Genomic DNA, 17,770 nt, shown 5'->3' with positions numbered 1-17,770 from the left:
GCTACCTCCACAACTGGTAGCACAGTCTCTGAAACAATCTCTGTTACAAACAGTCTCTGAACAGTTCACAGTCTCTGAAAGTGTATGGAAGGATGAGTAGAATCCTTATGAGAGGCATTCCGTCCCACCGTGTAACACATCACTTCAAAGTTTACTTTAGGCATTTTGTTGGTTTGAGGTCCGGTGAGTCTGAAGGCCACAGTATGGTCACACATGTTTTATACTTAATAAACAACTAATATGATTCAGCAAAGGTTTTGACATGTCACAGAAAACAGGTGCAAAAAATAAAACGAATAATGACTATTCTTGGTGTCTGATGGCTCATTGAGACACCTGAACTGAACAACCCCAACCACACTGGTCCTTCTAAAACATTGCAATACCTGTCAAATGACCACTCATGCCTTATAAATATATCGGCATTTACTATGGTCCTCCACTCTTTCATTCTGTTTTCCCTTTATCTCTGGTCACCACTGTAGGTGTTGATAATACTGCAATATGGATTTGTTCTATGATTCCAGCATAAATTTAAAGTGTTAAAATGTTTAACTGGCAGTAATTCTATAAGTCACAGTTAAGCTAACACCCGCTGGATTTATGTCATAATAACAGGATACAGTAAGATAGTATATGGCATGAAGCATGAAATTCTGAAAAAGCAACAGTTAAGATTAAATGCACCTCCTTTTTCAGTGTCTTTATAGTTGCAGTTTGCTCATAGTAAGACACGGTATGAAACACTTCACTTTAAACCACTGACAAAACGTTGCACTTTAAAGGTATTTTTTGTTATGCAAATGTTGACTACAATTTTCACCACTGCAGGCAGCATTTTACCAGTGGGTGTGTTGAGATTTTTTCTTAGGTGTTGTGCATTTCTTTTGACGTGATATTTCTTTTAACCCTTACTTTAAATTCCTCAAAAAGTTTTGCTTTTTCCGCACCACCATTGTTTATAGCAGCGATTCCCAAAGTCAAGAGTGCTTCAGCCCAATTAAAAACTAGAAGATCCCATGGGGCACACCCATTTTAAAATTTCACTTCAATTAAAATACAATAAAAAGAGATGTATTTCCTTGAAAATGTTATTCAAAAAACATAAACAGGCTTTTGGCTAGAAATTGCTAAAGTTACCAAGTCATACGTAAAATACTATGGTCAATATGGGACCCACCTGCTACTGGGATATAAACTTCAATACAAGAGAAGCAAATATAGGTTGGATTAATAAGTAATATAACAAACTAACCGCATCTTATCATTTTTATTCACTTTTTAAATAAATAAATCCATTTTACGGAATTTCTGTACCTGTAGTACACTCGCAGCCTATTGTGGCTCCAGCCCACACTTTGGGAATCTGTTTCATAGTAATGCGTCAATGACTAATGCCTGTTTTCTACAAGTACCTGTTTGACTGGACTCGACCTTGTTTTTAGGGTTTGTCATTAGGTGCAAATGGAAAGGTGAAACCCAGCAACAAAAACCAACACCGTGGTTTCCAAGTCTGAGAAAAACCCATAGACTTATAGACTTATACCACTCTTTCGATGTCCTCCATCGTTGTTGTCTTTGTCAGATAACAATGACGTTGTTATAACGACCCCATGCACATTGAGGTGGAAATGAGAAACTGAGTATAGCAAAGTTGAGTTGAGCCAAAGTTGTGGAAACAAGGCTTCAATGACTTGCTGGGCTGACTGATTGCACCATGTTATGTTACATACTGGTATCATACAAAAGTACAGTTTCGTCCTAGTTTAAGTTCAGTTAATATTTATTTAACACAAAACATAGATTTTTTTTTTACATAAACTTGTGGTGAACTTTTTTTTTAAACATATAAATTTACAATAAATAGCTTTAAGCTGCTTTTTAAATGGATCTATTGACATTAAAGTAAGAACAAACAGCAACAGTTTGTCTTACAACTGTACAGTTTACGTAAGAAGGATCCTTTAGGCTGAAGCATCAGTGTCACACAGAGTTGCTCCTGCAGGTTAGAGGCACAGAGGTATGGGACACTTCAATGTGCACAGTGGACATGGGATATTGCTCACACTCTTCCTCTAGTGGGAAACAGCGGCAGTGTAGGAGCACCTCGCTCACCTCTTGCCTAAAGTTGGAGTTCAGGAATCCGTAGATGACGGGGTTAATGCAGGTGGAGGACATGGCCAGCAGGTGGCAGAGGGAGAACAGCAGGTTGTGGTGACAGACGGGCAGAGCCTCCTGGTTCCAGTCTGACACCACGTTGAAGATGGTGAGCGGAAGCCAGCAAAGGGCAAAGACTGTTATGAGAGCAACCAGCATGATGTTGATCCGGCGGCTGTGGGTCATGCGCTGGCACTCGGGGGTCCGGGCGCGGTCCAACATTTCTTTGCGGTGACGGAGCCGCACAATAACTCTAACATAACAGAGCAGGACCAAAAACAGTGGCCCACAGTACTGGAACAGCAGAAGCCATGTGGTGTAAGCGACCCTGTGACCCTGGGATGGCCAGTGCTCCACACAGGCTTCCATATGTGAAGAGGTGGGGACGTAAGAAAAGAGGGAACGGTATGAATTTTGAAGCGCAGACAGGTTTTTGTATGTATGAGTAGGAGATGTGTTGAGATAAGCATGAGGAAAATCTTGGTCATGTACCGATGACACGGGCAGGATTACATTGGTATAGGGCTCATTTGTGAGCAGCTGAAAGGCTAAGAAAGGCAAAGATGTGAAGCAGGCCAGTATCCAAATGAGAACAATTGCCATGTAGGCCTGAGGAACACTTGGTTTCCATCCAGAGGGGTTAATGATAAGCTGGTGCCTTTCTAAGGCGATAAACACTAGAGACAGCACTGACACACTCACAGAGACACACTGGATGAACGGCACCAGGCGACATAACAGCGAGCCAAACACCCAGTGGTCCATGATTGTGTATATGACAGTGAAGGGGAGGCAGAAGACACATACCAGAATGTCAGAGAATGACAGGTTGCAGATGAAAATGCTGGTGACATTGACCTTTTCTCTGCGGCGGGCAATGATGCAAATGAGGCCAATGTTGCCCACCAACCCTAGCACCATTGTAACACTGTACCAGGCTACAAGGCATGCTGTCAGAACAGGAGACATGTGGCACTGCTCATCATGCTCCAGAATGGCGAAGTCTGAGAGGAGCTGGGTCTCATTCCCTGGCCAGTCCTGTACAGACCCATGGCTGGCTCGCTCTTTCTCCCAAGCTGAGGATTGTGGAGGGGTGGAGCTGTTGAAGATCAAAGGAAAAGGTGACGCTGACAAAGAAGACTGGGTTGTGTTGCCACTCAAGGACATCTCACCAAGACTGAAGTGTCACCAGCACCATGGATCAAACTGTCCATCCCAGCCCTCTGAAAACATGCATCTGAAACAAAGAGAGAAATCACAGATTCATGAAATGCATTTATTCTACTGCTCTTATACTATAGAAGTCAATTAATGTGTGTATGTAGGAGTGATACTGTTGCTATAAATGAAGGAGAACTAAGCTGATCCTGTTTCTAAAAAATAGAAACTACATGTGTGAGGAATTAGTGCCTGATAGAGTTGAAGGAAGTTCAATTATATGTACAATAAATGTTTGATGGGGTGGAACCATCAGCGTAGCTTTGTGCTGAACATTGGGGGGCAAGACAGCAAGATCTCTGTCTAAATAAATAAATAAATCTGGGTAAATTCCCAGATGATTAAATATGCTACTATATTGCTGGTAATACCTGAAATGAGTAAAGAAAATCAGCCTATTTATGCAAGATAATTCATAATTTTATTGGTGGTGGTGGGGGGGTTATATTGGTTGCGTCTGATTATGGTAAATGGCCTGTATTTATATAGCGCTTTACTAGTCCCTAAGGACCCCAAAGCGCTTTACATATCCAGTCATCCACCCATTCACACACTGGTGATGGCAGCTACATTGTAGCCACAGCCACCCTGGGGCGCACTGACAGAGGCGAGGCTGCCGGACACTGGCGCCACCGGGCCCTCTGACCACCACCAGTAGGCAACGGGTGAAATGTCTTGCCCAAGGACACAACGACCAAGACTGTCCAAGCCGGGGCTCGAACCGGCAACCTTCAAATTACAAGGCGAACTCCCAACTCTTGAGCCACATTATTGGGGGGTCATAACCCCTCTAACCCCCCTGGAAATTACGCTCCTGGGTGGAACAGTGGTTAGCACTGTTGCTTCAAGGCAAGAAGGTTGCGGGTTCAGGCTGAGGCCTTTCTGTGTGGAGTTTTTTATGTTCTCCTGTGTCTGCACGGGTACTCCGGCTTCCTCCCACAGTCCAAAGACATGCAGTTAGTCAGGTTAGGTTAAATGGTGAATCTAAGTGATGAGAACATGTTTGTCTGTCTCTTTGTTAGCCCTGCGACAGACTGAGAACCTGTCCAGGGGTTGGTAAGCAAAAGAAAATGGATGAGTGCGTTACTATGAAATGTTTTACTAACATTCATGGGTCCCCAGAGCAGAAATCCTAAACACTATGATGACTCATTGGCTAGTTTGCTGACTTCAAATTCGTAGGGGCTCTTTGGTGTAGCAAGGATATCAGGACTGCGAGTAATGGATGGTCTGTGTGAGTCATTGCAGTCACTTTATGGTCAATCTGTGTCTACACAAGATTCATTCAGGCCCACTACTGAGTCGTATATTACCTGACATTTTGGAAGTCCTCAGATCCCACTAAACAAGTAGTATTACATTCACTGGCCTCATTTATTAGTTACGCTTTGCCAGTACAAGGTTGGTCCCCCGTTTGCCTTTGGAGTGCATTAATTCTTCATGGCAGAGATTCAACAAAGTGCTGGAAAAATTCCTCAGAGTTTTGGTCCAAATTAACATGATAGAGTCACACAGTTGGTGCAGATTTTTTGGCTGTGCGTTTATCTTCCATTCCACCACATCCCAAAGGTGCTCTATTTCTGAAATGATGCATATTTCTGCTGTAAGCAGCCATCTGAGTATAGATGCAATATGGTCATAAAAAACATGATCATCAACAATACTCGGGTAGGCTGTACTATTTAAATGATGTTCAGTTGGTATAAAGAGGCCCAGAGTGTACAAAAAAATATCCCCCAAGTCATTATTATGCAAAATTCTGACCCATCAAATTTTTTTCATCAGACCAAGCAACATTTTTCCAGTCTTTTCCTGTCCACTTCTGGTTAGCTTGTGTGAAATGTCAGCTAAGAAGATTCCTTGCATTCCTCTTCTTAGCTGACAGGAGTGGCATCTAGTGTGGTCTTCTGCTACTGCCTATACCAGGGGTAGGGAACTCCAGGCCTCGAGAGCCGGTGTCCTGCAGGTTTTAGATCTCACCCTTGATCAACACGTCTGAATCAAATGATTAGTTCATCACCAGGCCTCTGGAGACTTCAAGACATGTTGAAGAGGTAATTTAGCCATTTAGACCAGCTGTGTTGGATTAAGGACACATCTAAAACCTGCAGGACACTGGCTCTCGGGTTCCCTACCCCTGGCCTATACGCTTCAAGGCTTGACAGGTAATGTGTTTAGAGATGCTCTTCTGCATAGCTCTGTCATAAAGAGCGGTTATTAGAGTTACCGTTGCCCTTGGCAATCTGGCCATACTCCTTTGACTTTTGGCATCAATACGACATTTTAGCCCAGGCTTTTTTGGGCTGTTCTCTGAAAACTGTAGAGACAGTTGTGTAGGATAATCCAAGCAGTTTCTGACACAATCAAACCAACCCTTATATCAGCAACAATCATGCGACATTCAAAGTACTTTAAATCATCCCATTCTAATGCTAAGGTTGAACTTCATATCTATATTAACTAGCGTCCATGTGACAGCTGATTATATTTGTGTTAACAAGCAGTTGAACCACTGTACCTAACAAAGTGGCCAGTGAATGTTTGTACATTACAAAAGGCAAAATAGACTTGATAAAATACAACAGAAGCTGTGCTTGTGTAGACAGGTGAGTTGGTGAAGATAAGAGAGTATGTGTTCTGTCAGTCCTGTGAGACAGATGACTGAAAAACGTGCAGAAAAAATGCACGTGGTGGAGACAAACTGTCAGGACCAACGACTGCTCTTGCGATCCTCCACACTTTAAATCCAGATGTTGAACATTATAATTATTAAACATCTAGATTTATCTTTGTCTTAGATATCAGGTTGACTGCAGTCCTCATGTAAGAATGACACCTATATAAAAAGGAAGAAAATATGAAGTGCTTTCACAGTTTAAATAACAAAAGACTTTGAGTACAGGTGATAAAAGGTGATAATTACATTCTTTTGTAAGCGACTTGGCCTCACACTAATAATTGCTGCAATTCCTTGTCCAAAAATCAACAGTCAGGTCTCAAGACTGAACATAAAAAGCTAATGATATCAAAATGATTATGAATACACAGACTTAGATTCATTTATTTTAATGAAAGGGTATGACATTGTCATGATCCTAAAAATGGACTGTAGCCATCTTCCCTGGAACCTCTGCTATGTGCCATGAAAACCATAAGAAAACGAGACTGTCACTTTCCATTAACAGCGCACACACTTTGCTATCAGTCACTTCACCCTGCATCATTACTAACCTACTGTGTCAGTGTGTTGAGTGAGCTGCAGGCAGGGTGGCACAGCATCGATCATCCTTTGTTCGGTGAGGAAAGGCAAGTGTAATGTCACCGGTAACTACATGCAACAAATAACTGCAACAGTGAGTAGAAACCATGTACAGCAGTAGTAAGAAAAGGAAATATTGAAAACCAACAGCCATTTTTAAACCGCTAATGCTGCAATTGTGCGATGCTGTGGGGAACACATACATCAAGTAGTTGTGTTAGTGTGTTGGACACACTGCAGCGCTAAGTCTCTGCATGGTAAGGAACACTGTGACCTGTCTCCACTTGACCCGTCATATTATTCTTATCTTTGCCTCAAAAAGTGCCCTCCATCTCAGAGAAAATAGATGAAACAGAAATGAAGGCAAGGCTGTAATTTTCCTTGGAGAAGCTTCACCTTTTTATTTTTAAAAAGACATTGTACTGTGCAGTGAAAGGTGGATTCCACATATACCTTTTAAGCAGCAATCTTGCACTTAATCTACCTGCTAAAGAGTGCTGAGGGTAGTGTCATATAAAGGTAATATTTCTGAGAAATGAAAAATAGTTTATTATAGCTGAACACTGCACTTGATTATAAAGGTCTGACATGTGCTATTCCAAAGGGATGAACGATTTGGGGTTTTTTTTTTTTTTTGCGTGTAATGAATCTGTACTGCAGGTAAAATGCATTTGAAAATGAAAATAAAGATATATGCTTGACTGAAAAACAAAAAAAGCCCAGTCTTTCAATTACCCCTCTGCAATCACAGGTTGTGTTTCTGCTTCACTTCTTACCAGTACAGCCACTTACAAGATTCTAAAAATTTCCTAAATCCAAAAGAATAGTCCAATATGTGTGTGCAATCGATACAGCTGCTCAGAGACTATTTTCTTTCATATTGCCTTGTGCCGGTGATAATCAGGGTAACGGCAGCAGGCACTGTGCAGTGTGCTCAACCTGAGCTAAGCCTTGTTATCTGCTGGAGGTGTCAGGGATTGTGGGTGACACCTCTCAAATCTACTACAAATACTTTCACAATGTGGTTCTCTTTACATTTCAACAAAGAACACGAAATATGAATGCAATGTTGTTCCCCTGTTTGCGTTTTCTTTTGGATAAATACCACCAGACATGCGTGCTGTCAGATGCTTTTGTTAGACTGTATAATTGAAAAGATATTTGTAGAAGGAGAGACCTACATTACACCTGCTTACAGTCTCTGGACACTGCAAGCTGACAGTCTAGAAACAATACAGCATTCATTTCATAGCTGATTGAATCCTAATCAATACTGATTTCCCTCGACAAAGATGATGAATCCATTCAATACATCAATATTGCGTGTTTAAAAAAAAGAAAGATAAAGGACTCACGTGATGGTTTAGCTGAAAAATGAGTTTCAGTGAAGCCAGGATGAGAGAAAATGATGCTCTGAACAGGTGTGAATCCTCAGGGATTAGAGTTGGAGAAGAAGCTGTGCACTATAACAACCAAAGCGATTGTGTCAGAGGCAGCAGCGAAGGAGCACAGCTATAATTGTGCTTAGAGCCCCTTCAGGTGCCAAAGACCCTCTGAGGACCGTGCTCTGCTGTCACACAGTGGTGAATTTATTCAATTGCATCCTGAAAATGAAACCAGCTGCAAGTGCTGACAAGAAGACACTGAAGACTCAGGAAGCAGAGTTGAACCGAATTTATTGATGAAGAGCAAGTTTGATAAAGTGGTCATCTTTGTTCATTGGTAATTTAATGTCATAATCTAGACCCGGTCTGGATTTTAGTCGCCTTTAGAGTGTATTCAGATAGGGCTGCACTCTTTTTCATTGTCAGACTTCATCACCACCTTAACAGAGCAGGCCTTCTCATTCACAACCAGCTCACACTCCTCAGGAACATCTACAGTGTTTGCATCGGGGATCCTATGATACAAAAAGAAAAAAAGAAACAATAATAATCAAAAACAATCTCAGGGGTTTTGTTCATTTAGTAACTCTAAAATTGGAAGTTATCACTGTTAAAGCCTAAAAAGAGAACTTATCACAGTCCTACGAGTAAGAAAGCTGAGAGAAAAGAGGTTTATTTGTTTAAAGAAAAAATGCCTTAATGATTAAAAAAAAACAATAATGTGGAAGTCTTACTTGGTACAGCAGCTCAAACCCTCGCTTGTACAAGAGCAGTCCATGCAGTCTCTCACCCATGCAGAGTCAAAATCATGCAGCTCTCCATCCTTATCCACACACCCTACATGTAAAGAAATGAAAACACAGCTCAACTCAAAGGAGTTGTTGACTTACTTACTCAGAGGCACTCCTTACTTGTGTTTAAGCATCTATTAGTGTATGCATAGGTGTGGTTAAGGGATTAGATGTGGAATAAATGTCTAATATCTGTAAATCATGACAGAGAAACCTTTCCCCCACACCCAGTGTCCTGCTGCACTGCTGCAGTATTGTATCTATACAAGAAAGGTCTCATGTGACTCACCTTTTGGAGGGTTATTTGGATCTTTGACCTCTAACTCCTCGAAGAAGCATTGAGAGTGACAGAGCACAACGAGCCCCAGCAGACAGACAAACACATGTAGAGAGGACTGAAAGAGAAACACATTTCATACTAAAGTAATTTCTATCCTTTTAAGACCTTTAACATGACAGGAAATGGCCAACTACTGCTTCGACTAACAACTATTCTGTTCAGTTGACACAGTGTATACACAGTTGTACCTTATATCTTACATAACCCGAGGCGTGTGTAAATATAAAATATAATTCTGAAAAAGCAGAATGATTTGCAGGTGTCATAAACTCAGTGTTTAAACTAAGATATTTTACTAATTCATGAAAATTATGAGCTTATTTTGAATCTGAATTGACAGTACCACATCTAAAAAAAAAAGTAGGTACAATTACTAAAAAGAAAGTCAAAGATTTGTAATTAGGTTCATTGGCAACAGGTTAGCAACAGGACTGAGCAGAGGTTTACCAATCTGCAAAAATCTGCCTCTACAAATTGTGGAAGAATTTCAGAATAATGTGACCCAACATAAACTGCAAAGACTTTGAATATTTCATCATCTACAGCACAAAACATCATCCAAAGATTCAGAGCATCTGCAGAAATCTCTGTGCGCAGGAGATACGGCTGAAAACGAATTCTGGACGTTTGATCTTTGGTCCATCAGGCAGGACGAGATTAAGAACAAGGATGAATCTGTCACGGAAATCCCTGCATGGGCTCAAAAAAAAAACACTTCCAGAAATCACTGTACAAAGTTAACTGTGTCATCCACAAATGCCACTTAAAGCTCTATCATACAAAGAAGAAGCCATATATGAACATGATGATGAAAAGCCACCATCTTCTCTGAGCCAAAGCTTAGCTAAAAAGGACAAAGTGAACCAAACTTTTGGTCGATCAAGAAATATTTTTGTGGACTATAGTTAAAAAAAGAGTGGATGCAACACAGAGATAAACAGGGAAGCTTTGGTACCATTAAATTAATTTTAAAAAATGTTAAATTTTCTCTTTTTAAACACTGGTATGATTTACATATTCTATGGTGAATAAAACATGGGTTTATGAGATTTAAAAATCTGTTTTCTTTTACATTTTATAACATTTTTGGAACTGAGTTTGTGAAATATATACACTCTGACAACAATTACGTGATTGAAAGCTCATAACTATTCATATTTACATTTATACTGAAAGTTATTTTAAAAAATAGCTGTGATTAGAGAATATATAAAAGAAAGTGTAAAATACGTACCATCCTCAGTTATGATGTATCCCAGCCAACAGAAAAACTGTGTGTGAAAATTCGGTAGTCACGGATTTTATTAAGGTGTGACTCCCATGTATATCATTATGATAATATTTAAACAGTGATGAACGTTTTTTATCAAATATTTGTTTTAAGGTGGAGAAGACCAGCAGGTTATGTTGAAACTGCATATCAAAAACAACATTTTCACCAGCGATAGAAATGGTTTGTTTCTTCTCACGAATCAAACTCAAGCACAGTGAAAAAGCAGCTGTGAAATAATTAGTCAGAAAAACAAAAGTTATTTTCCTTGTCTAGCAACTTTTATTCCTGAGCCAAAAGGCAGAGACTGATTACTTGCATCGATAAACGATACACGTTGTAAACAGTTAAAGAGATAAAAGTTTGGATCAGACCTGCCAGAGTAAACACTGCACTTTTGAACCTTTGCTTAAAAAAAAACAAACTGCTTTTAAAGCTTTATAGGCAACAGATGATATCTCCATGTTTCTACAGTCACCACTTAACAATCAGTAAAAAAAAAAAAAAAAAAATCAAAAAAAATCGTAGAAAACCATGACAGAGTATCAAACTGGGATAAAGAAACAATTACACATATAAGGTTTAATGTGCAAAATATACATTTTTTGCAATGAATATTCACATACTTTATTTAACTCTGAATATAGGGAGCTCTATGTCAGTGGTGAGTTCATCTTAGTGCAAGTGAAATAAAAGACATTTTTTATGTTAGTGCAGAGGATTTTTTTTTTTTTTTGCACATCTAAAGAAACGAGTGCTCCTTTGGTAGCAGCTATCCAACAGGTGTCAGATATGTTTGCAGCAAAGCCTGAGCTCTGAGGCATCACCACCTCAACTCCCGAAGAGGCACAACTACAGTATCAACCCACAGCTATCTCATTAGATTTCTGCTGTAATTATCAAGTACCACCAAAAACCCAAACCACCACCGAACAGTAAACAAACCCAAAGCAGAAGCTAAGAATGACAAAAGTGATCATTTAAAGGCAAATCTTCAAAGAAAATAAATGTACCTGCATCGCTTAGCCAACAAATAAATCTCATTCTTTTCCTTTGGCAGTGTGCAATTACATTTAAAGGTACTGCTCAACATTTTGAGACAAACACTTATTCAGCGTCTGATATAATGTACATATGAAACTGACTTTTTGGAGTCATGTGACCGCTAACCACGTGATGTTAACTTTTGCCATTTTGGACATGTGACAATATAGGCCAAGTAAATAAGGCCCCACTCTCACAGGTGTAGAGAACATTCAGTGACCCGACCCCCACCAGTTACTAGGGAAAAACGAGTAATCCCCTACTGGTTGGCAAAAACCTCTTTGAGATTATTTTGATTCCCCATAGTTACGTAGCATGAAAACAGCAACTTGTCTGCAATCACTCACCAACTGCTCTCCAAAAAGTAGTTAAACTGTGAGAAGTCCAACAAACAGAGACTATTTGACTTTAAAGTGAAAGCAGAAGTTGAGTTTTAAAAATAACATTGTAAACTGTGAGAAACAGCTTTTATTTTGGAGACAATCTCCATTTCTGGTTTGCGCTACACTTTTTCCAAGTTTCACTACCACTCAGTGGTTAGTAAGAGAGTATTTCCACTTAAGTTGGTATCTTCCATGCTAACTACAGACATTTACAATGATCTTCTTGCAACCACGGCAATCACAGGGTGAATGTATTTTTCTTAGCAACTGGTGGTTGTATCATGTCCAACATGGTGAGAAATCTGTTGTCCTGTGAGAAACCTCTATAGTTAGCAGCCAGACAGCATAGCTTAGCTTAGCGTAAAGACCAGAAACAACCAACGACATTTATCCAAAGTTAAAAAATAAAAAAATAAAAATCCAAACAACAAATATCAAAACATCAGTATTACTAAAACTTGATGTTTATAAAAGAGTTTATCATTTCAAATGTGCTGGTAGTGTACCCTTAAACAGACCCTGGTCAACTATACCCCGGTTTCCAGTCCATGTGCTAAGCTTAGCTAAATGTCAACATAGAAGTTAGCTAACTTCTATATTGACAGCTAATCTAACATGTAAGAAAGTATTGTTCCACAACTGTCACTTTTATCAGAGAAATTAATCAAAGAGAACATGTTTTTAAGTTTTTTTGTATAATAAATTATCAAGTTTTTTCACTAAGGCATTCACATTAGAGTCCCATGCATGTTTCCACTACTGTAACTTCAACTTTATCCAATCAGAGTTTTCATGAAGGCCGGTTTACTGAAGGGCCAGTGATACTGGTTGGGGACGGGTCCATTCACGTTACACTCAAAAAAGGAGAACATGGGGAACCAAATGCGTGCCCTTCGGCTATGCTGGTAGGCACGAGTGTTAGCTAAGGTGTGATAGTAGAGGAAGAGGCGGGTGGTGATGTAGAAGGCGATGAACACGTCGATGGAGTAGTGCTCGTGAGCAGCCAGGATGAAGAAAATCCCAAACAGGTTTAACACCCAAGATATGGTGTGAATCAGATTCCATGTTCGTGGAGTATCTGCAATTAGGAAACATAATTATAAGACATGCTCAGTGTATTTTATGTATATCCAAAGCTTGCAGACATCCTTGGTACTAGTTTATTTTGAGCTGGACAGCTGGTATGAGATATTTGTGCTGATATACTTTGTTGTTGCCAAATGTGCCACTGTGCATTTTGTCCAGACATATCCACTTTGGTCTTCTCTATCCAAAAGACATTTTTCCAGAGGTTTTGTGGTTTGTTGAAAGGAAGTTTTCAAAGCTTAACATTAATGCCATGTTCTTTTTAGGGAGAAGAGTCTCGTGGCAACTCTTCCAAACAAGCCATACTTGTTCGGTCTTTTTCTGATTGATGGACTTCAAATAGTTTGGAAATGGACTTTAACTGCTCCCAGACTGATGGGCAGAAACAACTGTTTCTGATACATTTCATGTTTGGCATTGTGTTAACACTTGTCTAAATGCTCCAAATCAACAAACAGCCGCTGCAAACCTCTACTGTGATAGAGGTGCTCACACTTGCTGATGATCAGATATTACTTACACTTGTTTCTACTTGTGGTCTTGATTCCTATGACAGAGGTAAGCCTGTGCTTAGTTGTTTTATGCATTACTTCTGCATTTTGGCTTATCTATTGTTAAATAAATAATGACATGAGGTGTATTTAAGGGAATTTAAGACCTGCTGAGGAACAGGTGATTTATAAAAAAAATTAAGTCCCAATACATAAAACCTTAGAGTTAAAAGAAGGTGTACTTTCCTTAATTATAATCACATCATTTCTTTCCTACTAGTAAAAATACAAGACCTAACAAGAAAGTACACTCTCACTAAACTCATTGAAAGCCGAACAAAATAATTAATCCTCACATTCAGTCACAAAGAAGTTGAGCATCGTGATGACAACAGTGTGCCCACTGAACATGTAGTCTCCACAGGTTTGCACGCCTGTCAGAGTCATCCCAAATCCACTCCAGATTGTTAGAGCCCTCTGTATCTTTCCCCAGGTGTCACCATATGTCTGAGGGACAAAAAAAACCCCTCCAGTAATTAGTCATGCTGTGAATCACAGTGGCAGCTGTTTATTAGTTATCACCGCAGTACAGCTGAGTGATCAACTGAACTGTAACACTGCCAACAGCAATGAGAATAAAAATAAAAAAAACTCCAGGAGGAAAAATGATTTGCACTTCCCACCTTGCTGGCACACTTCAGGTGCTGCCCTGGCACAGAAAGCGAGGTGGCAAACATGGTGCAGCAACGAAGCAAAAACACCGTTCCCATTAAAGAACACAGCCGTCTGAAGAGGATGGACCTGAAACACAGACGCACGCCCAACTCAGCGTAATGTGATGGCAGCAGCTAGGAATGTGCAAACTGCAGAAACGGGACCTATGGGCTACCTGTGTTTGTGAAGGAGCAGGATCAACAGAAACATGTAACATAAGATGAGACCACAAGCTTCAGCCATGGCAAAAGCCCAAGGAATTCTGGGTACACTGTTAAGAGTACAAAAACATGCATATCAGAAAGCAGATAAGATATGAGTGCAGCTCAATGTGTACGTGAACTATGGAGCTTACGTTGCTCAACAATCCCTGGAACCACCATATAGATACTTATCAGTGCAAAATATGCAAAACATAAAATATGCAAGCTTGTACCTGTCCAGGAATATATCAGGCAGCGGTGGGTATGTCCTCATGTCAGGGACGCGCTCATGTACAATGACCATGACAAAAGATGTGAATCCAAAAACAAGAAAAACATATATGGAACTGATGACTGTTTTCCAAACCTCTGGGTCCAATCTACCAGCTAAGTGCTGCCTACACCTCCCGTTGGAGTGTGTGTGACACAGCACCTCTCCTGAGCTGTATCCAGATCTATTGCTGTTCCTTGACCGCAGCTCAGTCCCGTTACACAAGCGATCACCTCCATTACACCCGTCAGCTCCATCGCAGCTCCACTTGACCCCAGTAGTGCCTGTGGAGAGCCCGGCGGGAAGACTGTCCGAAGGTGAGAGGCCCAGCTCCTCTAGCTGGGCCTGGTTTTTTCTCTGGAGCTGGCGGAGGGCTATGGTTAGCCTTTTGATGTCTCCCAGCACCGTGAGGCCCAGAGGAGGACCCCTCAGGTCGGCCTCAGTCAGAGCCAGCAGACTGAGGCCGTCCAGGCGGTGCTGTGTGCACAGTAGCTCCACGTACTGCCCAAAACCTTCTTCCTTCAGCCACTGGGCCACCTGCTTACAGCTCCAGGCACTCACATCATCTTCCGACAGTGCCATGCTGCTGCAGAAACAAACACTGTTAAGTAACGTGGGGTATGACAGATAAAAAAATAACTGAAATTACAGCGGCAGAGAAAAGAAGTATGCACACGCACACACACTGATGTTCTGACTGATCAAAGGGTGCTGTTAACAATTCTCTAAAGCTTGATAATTAAGTGCCACGTCCTCCTCTGCATTTTGATCACTTGATTTCATAACTGTTCAGTGCCATTCTTTTAATGCAAAACTGCCTGAAGCTCACCCACTGACACTTCTACTCAATTTGCATGAAAATTAACACGAGCACTTTCCCCGCTGTTCATATCATACAGCGCTGCAGTTATATAAATTATTCATAAGTTTGCTGATTATTCTCCACAGTGTAGCGGTTTATACATTCGAATAACAAGCGAGAGATCGCTGGTTTGATCCCCGGGAAGAGTCATGAATCTCTTTGGTTCATCCAGAAGATCATCTGGGGTGTAGATCTGCCAAATTAAATATGCGGAAAAGCCCGCTGTGGCGACCCGTTATGAATGACAGAGCAGCTGAAAGTAGCTTCTTTATTCTCCAAACCATTCATGTTTTTTTTTCTTTTTTGGCATGAAATTTGATTAAAAAAAAAACAAAAAAAACAGCATCAGGCACAGCAGCATCTCAAACAAAACAGTATAGTAACCAAAGTAAAACTAAATGAGAGCAAATTTCAACAAATTTATTGTTTCTTTAGTAAATATATGGGTTAGAGGTCTGTTATTTTTGTCACAGATAAGCATATCCATCATGACTTCTCCAAAACTGGGATTTGTAATCCAGCCGTCCCAGAATTGAAGCCACTTTGATAATTTAGAGATTGTTAGATGGACAAAATGAGTCCTTTCAAGGTCAAGGCAAATTGTTATTGCCGTATTTTACAGTTTTCACATTTTTGGTCACTTTAACAATTAAAAAGTCATCATTTTTAATCAGTAAGTGCAGGGTTAATTAGCCGAGGGGTTGGCTGCCTGCTTGTGCTCTTATTTAGTGAAACACTGCAGTGCACGCTGCAGCCTGCTTAGCTGGTTTTGCCTCATCTGTGTTCAGGTCAGTGACTGTACGTTAGCACTTTGTCCTGCTTTAGCCAGGACAGAGTGTCCCACCTAAAGCAGGAATTCAAAACCCCAAAACAGTGAGTCACTAAAAAAACCACAGGAGACTATAATCAATCTTTGCTTTGCAGTTCGCTCATTTCTGCCCTTTGAACTTCTGACAAGCTCACCACTGTACAGCTCCACTCGTACTCCAAAGGTCTACAAGTTCAACCAACACGGCTGTAGTACTGTACCGATGGCCTGCCTGCTGAGTCGACACTATATACAGCCTTGAAATTTTTATTTTGTACTGAACCAAACCGAGAAAATCCAGGAATAATTCTTTTTTATCATGATGTTAAACAGGCTCATTATGGAGCTGACTGATTGAATGATTAGCTGATCAAGCAGCAAAAAATTAACTGACAAAATTCATCAAACAATCCCTCTAAGAAGCAGAAAATCTGGTAGAGTTTCTGGAACGTGCTGTACATTTTTTCGTAATATATTCTGACATTTTAACAGCTAAACATTTATGACAAGATTAATTGATTTAAAAATAAAACAGCCTAAATACTAGATTCTAGCCTCAAAGCTTTTGTTGGTGGTTTCTGAATTCCGCCTTCAGCCTGACAGCCACACCTAGTATGACATCACTCCTCTGACACTGGTTCAGTTTGGCACTGAAAGTCACCGCTGATGAAAATCCCTGAAACCTACAAGCAGCTCACTCACCGAGGCGTGTGCAGATCTGCTCCCTCAAAGAGAAATAAGTTATTTTTAACTAGCCTCGAGATTTTACTGGCAACATCCCGCAGCTACTTGGGATATAAAAGTGCCATGTCAGCTTGTTTGGCTGGCTTACAGTGAGTCACAGTCAGGCAGTAGGACACAGCTCAGTGTGTGTGTGTGTGTGTGTGAGTGAGTGAGTGAGTGAGTGAGAGAGAGAGAGAGAGAGAGAGAGAGAAAGCCCTTCAGTGTGTGAGAGAGACAGAGGCAGCTCAACAAAGAGCTCATAGTGTCTTTTCACCGCAGAGGCTACAATGTAACGTCAGATTGCAACATTTCACTACTAGCTCAGCAACTTTCTTCACATGAACAAAAATGTTCAACTTAGAGCAAACACGTCACAGGAAGTCCACTTTATTATAACCAATGATCGTCTCACTTACCAAACATCCACTGTCACTGCGCTGCTACAAGGTGCGGATGAGCCGTCTGTTTACTCCACCGCTCATAGGAGTATTTCACAGCCAACGTGCTTCGGACTACTAAGCAACAACAAACAGGAAGAGGCAACAGCAAACAAAAAGCAGCCAAGAGGAGCAGGATGCTTCCTGCGAGACTTCAGCTCAAAGGACACTGACATCTGCTGGTTACACTTGGAAAGCCTGGGATTTCTATAATCCGTCAACTTTGACTGTTTTATTGTGGTTTTCGTTCTTAAAACAGTATTGTCATTCTTGCCTTGGCATTCATTTCCCCCCCTTTATAACATTCAAACTTTTTTATATGAGGTTA

General features: G+C 40.6%; 3 protein-coding genes across 4 annotated transcripts; all 3 read right to left on the bottom strand.

Moving 5' to 3' along the window:
* Positions 1-1,983: 1,983 nt before the first annotated feature.
* On the bottom strand, positions 1,984-3,324 carry LOC146620061 (neuropeptide Y receptor type 4-2-like). The gene has a single exon (XM_085369343.1). It carries the CDS (start codon positions 3,322-3,324, stop codon positions 1,984-1,986), a length of 1,341 nt encoding a protein of 446 aa, XP_085225469.1.
* A 5,089-nt stretch (positions 3,325-8,413) lies between these two features.
* On the bottom strand, positions 8,414-11,439 carry LOC146620060 (beta-microseminoprotein-like). Its single transcript, XM_085369860.1, has 4 exons — positions 11,434-11,439; positions 9,100-9,205; positions 8,754-8,856; positions 8,414-8,534 (listed from the first exon to the last, which is right to left on the bottom strand). Exons 1-4 carry the CDS (start codon positions 11,437-11,439, stop codon positions 8,414-8,416), a joined length of 336 nt encoding a protein of 111 aa, XP_085225986.1.
* LOC146620059 (sphingomyelin synthase-related protein 1-like) lies at positions 11,077-17,502 on the bottom strand. 2 transcript variants are annotated; one of them, XM_085369341.1, is made up of 6 exons: positions 17,422-17,502; positions 14,575-15,198; positions 14,314-14,409; positions 14,108-14,225; positions 13,781-13,931; positions 11,077-12,925 (listed from the first exon to the last, which is right to left on the bottom strand). In XM_085369341.1, the coding sequence occupies exons 2-6, from the start codon at positions 15,192-15,194 to the stop codon at positions 12,621-12,623; spliced, it is 1,290 nt and encodes a 429-aa protein (XP_085225467.1). In that variant the 5' UTR covers positions 15,195-15,198; positions 17,422-17,502; the 3' UTR covers positions 11,077-12,620. The 2 variants fall into 2 exon arrangements, with proteins under 2 accessions (XP_085225467.1, XP_085225468.1); XM_085369342.1 differs by having other exon boundaries at positions 14,575-15,195.
* Between the last annotated feature and the right edge of the window lie 268 nt (positions 17,503-17,770).

The sequence above is a fragment of the Diplotaxodon limnothrissa genome, linkage group LG13 (genome assembly GCF_057381915.1).
Source record: "Diplotaxodon limnothrissa isolate DT_005_m linkage group LG13, D_limnothrissa_male_GT1.1, whole genome shotgun sequence".
Taxonomy (NCBI): domain Eukaryota; kingdom Metazoa; phylum Chordata; class Actinopteri; order Cichliformes; family Cichlidae; genus Diplotaxodon; species Diplotaxodon limnothrissa.
The sequence above is the reverse complement of the archived record's forward strand: the minus strand, read 5'-3'. Positions and strand labels throughout refer to the sequence as shown.

Coding starts and splice junctions, on each gene's coding strand:
- LOC146620061 (XM_085369343.1), bottom strand. CDS start 3,324: ATGTCCTTGAGTGGCAACACAACCCAGTCTTCTTTGTCAGCGTCACCT.
- LOC146620060 (XM_085369860.1), bottom strand. Junction 8,857..9,099: donor TCCAAATAACCCTCCAAAAG/GTGAGTCACATG, acceptor CTTTACATGTAG/GGTGTGTGGATAAGGATGGA. Junction 8,535..8,753: donor GGTTTGAGCTGCTGTACCAA/GTAAGACTTCCA, acceptor TTTGTATCATAG/GATCCCCGATGCAAACACTG.
- LOC146620059 (XM_085369341.1), bottom strand. CDS start 15,194: ATGGCACTGTCGGAAGATGATGTGAGTGCCTGGAGCTGTAAGCAGGTG. Junction 14,410..14,574: donor CCTGATATATTCCTGGACAG/GTACAAGCTTGC, acceptor TACTCTTAACAG/TGTACCCAGAATTCCTTGGG. Junction 14,226..14,313: donor CTGCTCCTTCACAAACACAG/GTAGCCCATAGG, acceptor TCTGTGTTTCAG/GTCCATCCTCTTCAGACGGC.